This window comes from Strix uralensis, chromosome 1, assembly GCF_047716275.1.
Source record: "Strix uralensis isolate ZFMK-TIS-50842 chromosome 1, bStrUra1, whole genome shotgun sequence".
Taxonomy (NCBI): Eukaryota; Metazoa; Chordata; class Aves; order Strigiformes; family Strigidae; genus Strix; species Strix uralensis.
In genome coordinates, this window is record NC_133972.1 from 124,481,117 (window position 1) to 124,489,302 (window position 8,186).

The 8,186-nt window shown below is 47.2% G+C and overlaps 1 protein-coding gene across 3 annotated transcripts in view; it reads right to left on the reverse strand.

Moving 5' to 3' along the window:
• Positions 1-5,619, reverse strand: part of SS18 (SS18 subunit of BAF chromatin remodeling complex) — a 46,468-nt gene extending 40,849 nt beyond the window's left edge. Inside the window, exons 1-3 of one of the 3 annotated variants that reach the window (XM_074879917.1) lie at positions 5,309-5,619; positions 2,034-2,110; positions 628-712 (exon numbers count right to left, since the gene is read on the reverse strand). In XM_074879917.1, coding sequence (XP_074736018.1) covers positions 628-712; positions 2,034-2,110; positions 5,309-5,377 — 231 coding nt within the window. In that variant the 5' untranslated portion in view covers positions 5,378-5,619. The remainder of the gene's footprint in view (positions 1-627; positions 713-2,033; positions 2,111-5,308) is intronic. The other 2 variants (XM_074879936.1, XM_074879926.1) reach the window with 2 other exon arrangements.
• Between the last annotated feature and the right edge of the window lie 2,567 nt (positions 5,620-8,186).

Genomic DNA, 8,186 nt, shown 5'->3' on the forward strand with positions numbered 1-8,186 from the left:
AAACAGTTCATTTTTAAAGCAATGCAGTTAAGTTTCAAGTTAAGCCTGTGCAACCTTATTTCTTGCATATTATAATCATCCGCCTTAAAAAAGGTTGCTTTCTGATACAGGAGAGAGGCAAAGAATTTGAGACTCACCTAGAGTACAGAAAAGCAGACAAAGATTTACCCAACCTTGTTCCACTGAAGCAAAAGAATGGATGATATTCCAGAAAAAAATTTTTAAAATCCCATCTTCCCCCTGCCTTTCCCTAACATAAGAGGAAAAACAGGGTACTGTTGTGGGAGCTGACTAAAAGCCACACCACTAGTGCTCTTAGTTGAGGAAAAAAAAACCCAAACTACAACTTAAGACCATCTTATGCCACACGCCAGATACTCTGAATTAAACATGCAGCGCACAGGTTACCAGTCTTCAGTTAAACAAGTCAGATCTTGAGCAAGACCTCAGCAGTAAAGTTACTCCCAATACAGCATGAAGAGACACTACATCTTGTATTCACTGTAGAATAAATCAAGAGCTTAATGTTTGGTCATTGCCTCAAACACTTCTGTTTGGTTAGGGGTTTTTTTCCTCCAGAAACCCAAACAAAATCTATTCCCTACATTTACACTATTTTGTACTTACTGCTGGTAGTAGAGACTGCATGTTCTGGTTGGAGTCAGCTATAGTTGCTAGGTAAACCAAGTTTGTATGCAGCATCTGCTGGTATCTATCAAAATAAACAAAAGCAAAACAGATCTTAAGTCATGAATACAATAACATCAGAATTTACTTTCATTTACATATGTAAGGAAAGCTACCTATATAAAACAAGATTCAAGACATTTACAAGAGTACCATTATTGGGAATCCTAAGCTTTCTCCCTCACGCTTACCTATTACCCAATCTCTTCCAACTTCTCCATCAAATCTGTGCCTGTATCTTCTCTACAGCTTCCATCTTGCTATGAAAATCTAAAGCTGTGTGAGACTGTTTTCACCTGTTTCACTTCCTGTACCAAACTAAAGTCACCAGGAGACATACAGAGTGTGTGTGTGGCTGTTCGGTGTAATTTCCATCACAAACCCCAGGGAAAGAGAGCTCCTTTTATTATGTCCCCAGATGCAAGATATCATAGATTTATGTGAATCACGACCAAAAGCAGTGCAAACATTTCATCAGGACCCTGAGCTTTGGAAATTTGCTATGGCATCATATTTCTGCTACAGAACCACATTCCAAGGTCTCAACAATTAGCCCACAGTCACAAGAATAACCTTGAAAGCATGAACAGATTATGAATACATAAGTACAGGCTTGCATACAGCTTAATATACTAACTGTGCTACTAAAAGCATTCCCTTAAAGCACAAATACCTACCACTTATGACCTCCACTTCCCGCTCCCAGACTACCAGTTGTCTTAGTAAGGGCTCAAGAGCCACACTGTGATGCCCCATCTGTCACCTACCTGAGTATCTGTCTGATTACAAGGGTACCATGATCATCCCATGCCAGAAAAAAGTAATGGGAAACTACCATTTCCTTAAAATTTACTACTTTAACAGTTCTCTCAGACCACTCTCCAGAGACTCCACTAGACAGCAAGTCCACACGGGATATTCTGGCAAGCCAAGCTTTTAAGACAAGCTTGTTTGTTCTTGGGGAAGTGGTAAACAGGTAGCTTTTAAATATGCCATCAGGAAAAAAGGTCCATTCCCACGATTTTGAAAGGTTTAAGAAGAAAACTACCTCTTTCCCAAAGTGCAATTACAATGCAGAGGGAAAAGGTCTTGGTTATACAGCCCCCATTTTTATAAGCATCATCATCATGACATCAACTTACAGTAGTCAAGTTACAACATTTTAGTGACTGAAGTGATAGCCATACGGCAAATAAAAAAGTAAATTTTAAGCGTAGTATCTGCAGCAATACTCTTCTATTCTTCTATACAGCACAGTTCTCCTACAAGGTGAACTAAACAAATCAAGAATGGTGATCTAGATGGAAATTCACCCAGTCCATAGTAGATTTGGATTAATGTCTTACTGAGAGCATTCAGACGTCTTTCCTTTGTTCTGATAGTCCATTATACACTGAATAAGATGGTTATTTTCATCCAACATCTGAAACGATAAAGAAGTTTAGAGTAAGTTTCACGTTCTTCATGGAAAGAAACTTAAGATAACTTTAGAGTCTTGCTACTCTTCTCAGTTTTTAAAAAGAAACAAAAAAGAAAAGTAGTATTCCAGAAAGTTCAACACAAACCAGTTATTTATAGAACACACTTTTGTTCCCATCTTCCCTCCTCCCCCCATTAGATTTACAGCTCTCAGTTTAACAGTTTCCAGTCACTATTAAAGCTACATTTGTGAAGCTTCCCATTCAAATACCTATGCTTGTTCTACACCAAGTTCTTACAAGGTTTTCAAAGTTTCCTGTTTCTTCGTTTGATCTCTACAAAGAAACATTCAAAAATTTGTGCCCCAAATCTCCTCTCTCCTGAAGTACACAACTGTTCAAAAATTTAACAATAAAAGACATTGAAACTGCTATTGATAGAAACTGAGCGTACCAGCCAGGTTTCTTCCAAGAAAATGGACTGGAAAGCTAGCCCATATTTACATTAAGTATCTCTAATTAAACTGCACTTAATGAATATTCTGCATAATGGGCACAATAGATCTATTATACTTCAGAATTGTCCAGGAATATGAACATACGTGATTTACTTTTCTGGAAAAAAAAAAAAAGTAGTCCTAAAATCACAGAAAATTGCAGATCCCACAGCTTTTTACAAAAAGTTCACAAATTCAAAGTGTTCCAAGCTTCATAAACAGCAAAAAAATAAAGCCTGGTTTCCTAGAGTTGCACATCCCCACACTCATGTCTTTCTAACCACTCTCCCGCACTCTGATCAGACAAGAGTCAGCAGAACCATGGCTAATCTAAGTTACCAGCCAAGTTACCCAAGTCAACTGAACTAAAAGAAAAATTTACAGCCAAATGGAACATTTTGCATTGATTTATCCCTTTGCTTCCTCTCAGGGGAAAGCTCGTTTAGGTCCCTTTACCCAGTTGCTGAATTTCACAGAACTAACAGGATCCTAACCATCTTCAAGACTCTTTTCTTCTTCCAAACATGGTTGAGACCAGCCAAAAGGCTCATGCTTCTACAAGGAATGTACAAACAGCATCATTACATCACATTTATTTCCCTAGGAATCCAACCTAAGCAAATTCTATAAAGGGGGGGGAAAAAAAAAAAAAAAAAGAGTAGGTACTGACTTTTATTTTCCTTCATCTCTACTATGGAAAGGTCATAGAGTCAGAAACCTCATGCAGTCCACCCAGGTCTTCTATCCATGTAAGAATGAGCCAACCAACTAAGTCTTTCTGAAGTCAAACCAGTAATTCACCAGAACTGACTAGAATGATCTCTTGAGCAATTATTTTGCCTGAAACTGCTGGATCTGGAAACACTGTCATTAAGCACTAAACACAGACAAAACCGCAGTATTCTGAGTTACTGTTTGAGCCTCAGAAACTAGGCAGAACTGTAGTTGCACACTCTGAAGAGGATCACAGACACTGCTACACAGACACATTCCACAGGTACTAACACCAAGTTTTATAAGAGACACAGTGGCCATTTTCACAAGAAAAATAAGGAAAAAGGAGCTAACACCTTGATACCAAAGTCTAACAGACCATTTGAAAAGGAAGCCTTGAATCAAAGCTCTCTTCTGAATGTCTCCCACTTTCCAGAGGAACTTAAGAGATACTTAAGGCTCAGCAGGCAGGTAGACCTTGACACTGTCAGTCAGATGGTTGCACTCTTCACTGTCCACGTAAGCTGGACGGACCTCTTGGGAGGGGCAGCAGGGAAGGAAGGGAATGCTAGGACCAAGAGGAAAGTAAACAAGGAATACAACTGCATCCTAGATGGGGCTGCAGGCACTGTTTTATACAAGTTTGACTGAGCAATTGCTGATAGAAAATTGAAATAGGTCTTTGAAAGACTTATAAACACCTACCATCAAAAGAGAATTTAGTTTCCAGCTGGATGAAGACACCTCCAGGGCTTCTGACAGTTTATGTACATTACAAAGATTCTTCAGCTTTAACTATACTAGGGTTTTGCCAGCACATCATCATCAAATTAATGGTTTGACTACAGCACAAGAAAAACTTAATTGTCTGCATTCTCCATATGCACCCCAGCAACATGAAGTCTCGACTGACTACCTTTAGGTAGCTTTCCACCCAGGGGGTATGTATTTTTCACGTACACTTCTCAAGCACCGACTTCTGCTACAGTACCCTGGAGTTTTCCATTATAACTCTGGGGTCTTCCTTGAGGTCCTGATCCCTGCAACACCTACCTTGTTGACGCTCTCATTCTCCAGTGAATCAGAGACCAGCCATATCTACCCAAAAGGCTCCTACACAAGGAGCTTGTAGCAATCCAAAATCTATCTGATTCATGGCTATTTACCCTGGTAACAGTGTGAGTCTTCAGTTAAGTTTCTAAACACCATCAAGTTACCAGTCAACTTGAACATGCTCCTTTGCTTCTGCCGATACAAAACATCACGGATTATTACAAATCCTGTATGTGCTTTTCTTTGATTGCTTTAGCGAGTTAACTTGCTCCCTCCCACGTAAGCTTAAATGGAGTCACCCAGAGTCGCTGTCATTGGCTCCGACCATAAGGTTCTTCTTTAATAACGCTCGAGGTTTATGGGGGAAGCCTTACTACTAGGCCGACCAAGTTTGGGAGCCGTAGCCGCCGCTCACCCCGCGGAGGCAGAGCCCAAAGCCGGGCAGGGCTTAAAAAAACACCCCGACTGAAGTCCGACTTGCAGGCTCCCCTCACAGAAGGGGGGGTTACTCGACTCCACCGTCTCTCCACGGTATCATGCCGAACCCTTACGGGTTAATTCACGGCCGCGGGAGCGCTCAGGGCGGGGGGGAGCAGAGATGCGGGGAGGGCCCAGAGCCGCGGGGGGTGGGGGGGGGGGGGGGGCAGAGACGCGCGGCCTCCGCGCCCCGCCACAGACGTCGCAGCCCGCCCGCTCGGCGCCTCTCCCCGGCCCCGGGACCCCCCCAACAAGTGCTGAAGCGGAGAGAGGCAGCGCCTTGCCGATCTCCTCCACCGGACCGTGCCCCGAGCGCCGCCAGGCCTGGCCCGGCCGCCCCCGCCGTGGCCTTGGCGCTCCGGGGCGCCGCCGCCACCCCCTTCCCCGCGCGGCCCGTCGGTAGGAAGCAGCTGCAGCCCCCGGGGTAGGGGCCAGGCCTGGCGCCTCTCCTCTCGCCCTCACCTTCTGGATGGCGGCCGGCGTGATCTCGCCCTTCCCCCGCTGCCTCGGGGCCGCGAACGCCACCGACATGTCGGGCCGCTACCAGGAGAGTCCGCCCCCGCCGCCCGCTCACGCGCCCCGCGGAACCAGCAGCGGCGGGAGGCGGCGGCGATCCGGGAAGAACGCTGGGCGCGGGGGGCGGGGGCGGCTGCCCAGCGGGACGGCCCATCCCCGTCCCGCCGGGGAAGGGTTAAGGAGGACCGGCTGCTCCTCCCCCTTCCCCGCTGCGAGGGGGGAGCCCCGACGGGGCCGCGGCCGCCTCGTACCGGTCGGCCAAAACCACGGGACCGAGGGTCCGCGCTGCGCCGTTTGAACATGACCTCCCCTTGTCACGCGACCTTCTGGGCTACCCCTTTCCCTCCACGGCGTTGGTACATTCCTGCCCAACGCGCCTCCGCGCCGGACCGGCAGCGAAGTGGTACGGCCGGCGGGGGGGGAGGGGATGGGATGGGAGCGCTGCGGTGCGCACGGTACAGGGGACGCGCGCTGGCTGTGCCGCGCGGCGCGCGCTCCTCCCCCCTCCACTCAGCGCGACACTTGGTTGCACCCGGTGCAGCCCGGCGGGGCGGCCGCGCGGCGCGGGGCGGGGCGGCGCGGGGCGGGGCGCCTCAGGGGGGCGCCGAGGGGCGGGGTCCCCTGGCGGGGCCGCAGCGGTTTCGGCGTGGCTCCGTCGGGCCCGCCCGTGAGGGGGGTTGGCGGTCGTGGGGCCGGTGCTAACCGCCGGGGGAGGCGCCGCTGCTGCCGGGACACTTTTGCCGTTTGCGGTGCCGCTCCGTCAGCATCCGCCGCTGCCAACGCTGGCAGGTGGGGGGAAAAACGAACCATGGAGAAGTTGGAGGGGAGCAGCTGTGCGACCCCCAGGTCGTTGGTGTGGGGCGGCTTTCCCTACCGACCTCGGCGGTTGCAGCTTCCCTGGCGTGAGAGCGGAACGGAGCAAGGAGAAGCAGTTACTGCTGCAACTCTAAATAAATTACGCTGAAAGTGCTAAAATCAGCTTTGATTTTTTTTCACTGCGGCCGCTGGAGGGAATCTCGGTTTCGCCGAAGATCCTCATGTACAAGTTTGTGAAGTCTAAGACTTTTCTACAAGGATGGGAGTTTCACAGTGTAATAATGAAGTCGATAATCACCAACGAAAGCACTTTTTAAGCCTGCTTTTTCTGAGCACATCCCCTAATCAGCTTGCGTGCTTTTCAGTGCTGCACTACAGGCTGTGATTATCGTCCCCCAGCTTTTCATGAGTTTGATTTTTGCTCTTACTGTGGGTAGAAGCATGTGCTGCTAAAGGAACGCTACTCGGTGACATGACACCACACCACAAGAGGTGAATCTTCTTTACTCGGTGCGTTGCCCTGTTTCTCAGCTGTTGCTGGCTGAGGACCCTGGCTCTTCCCTCAAGCCCTAACCCTTGTGGTTACAGTGCACATTTGTCAGTGGCATCCGTGGCCACCCTGTGGCTGTACAGCTGCTTCCCAACTGGCGTGCTCTCTCCTCAGACTGTTTCTAGGCTGGCTCCTTTCCCCAGCCCCATGGAGATTACCCTTCCTGGCTCTTTATTGCGACTGCCCATCACCCCCTGCTTTTTTCCCTTGACAACCTGTTCCCAGGCTGCTGGCTCCAAGCTGTTCTCGCATCCCTACAGCATCCCCCTCTACAAGGGCCCACCACCTGGGCCTGATGCTCTCTGCTACCAGAATGGCACTGCTTCTGCTCCATCTCTTCAGATTATACAGGACCCTGCGTTGATGTGATGCTAATCTGTCTTGCTCTCCTCTCCAGAAAACATCTCTGGCCCAGTCATGCATGGTCGGTCATGCTAAGGAAGGAGGAACTGTGCCAGGATACCCATTAGGCTGTTTGTGTTTCTAACCATTTCACTCATCACTATGGTATCTGGGTCCATTTTTTGGACTAGCAGGTTGTTTTTTTTCTGTCTCCCACCCACTTTGTCATCATCATCACTATTATACTTGCAGGAAGCCAAAAGCAAAGAAAGAAAGGGTTGGAGAAACCTGGTTTTTCTAAAGTCGATGCGCTTCACGGTGACTCATGGTTATTATTGTGTGATCTTGGAGTGAACTCATAGGATAACTGTCATAATAGCTCTGTGCTCAAACTGATACTATTTCTAGTTACTACAAACACAACAAAGAGTCCTAAGAATGAAGAATGCAGACAGTCGTGGCCAAAACAGCACGTAATCAGAAGGTACCATCTCCTAGCCAGTTGCAAATAGAATTACGAGGACGTATTTCTTCAGCAGAAGTATGTACTTGGCTCTGGAGAACTGGTGAGGTGTCTGAAAATGTCCCAAGGCTTCAGGCATCTTCAGCAACTGCAGGGTAAACATCTTCTCATTAAATACTCCGGACACTGGGAATTACACTAAATGTTTTTCTCTTCCCACAAGTATAACTTACCTCGCTCTCATCCTCTGGCTACCCAACCACTCTTTATAAAATATTTTGCATTGGGGTGTCCTGGTGATCACTGCATTTGAGACAATTTGTGTTAGATGTCAGCCACTGCTTTTAAGATCTGAATGTTCCATCGTATTCTCCCACAATTGCAGGTTTTGAGTAGAGGGGAAAAAATAGGCTTGTGGGATACCACAGGTGAGGAACCTTAAATTGAAAGGAGTAATTTCCCAAAATGGTCCAAATTAAATATGTGAAATTTTTTAGTACATTCCTATTTCCATGCAAAATACAGGAGAACAGTGTTTGGAATTCAGCTGTATCAGTTTTTAGACAAAGATATAAGGTCATTACTTCGTAGTAACTAAAACCATATCCGTTGCCTATTTTTGTCTGATAATTAAATCCATTTTTTCCTCTTTG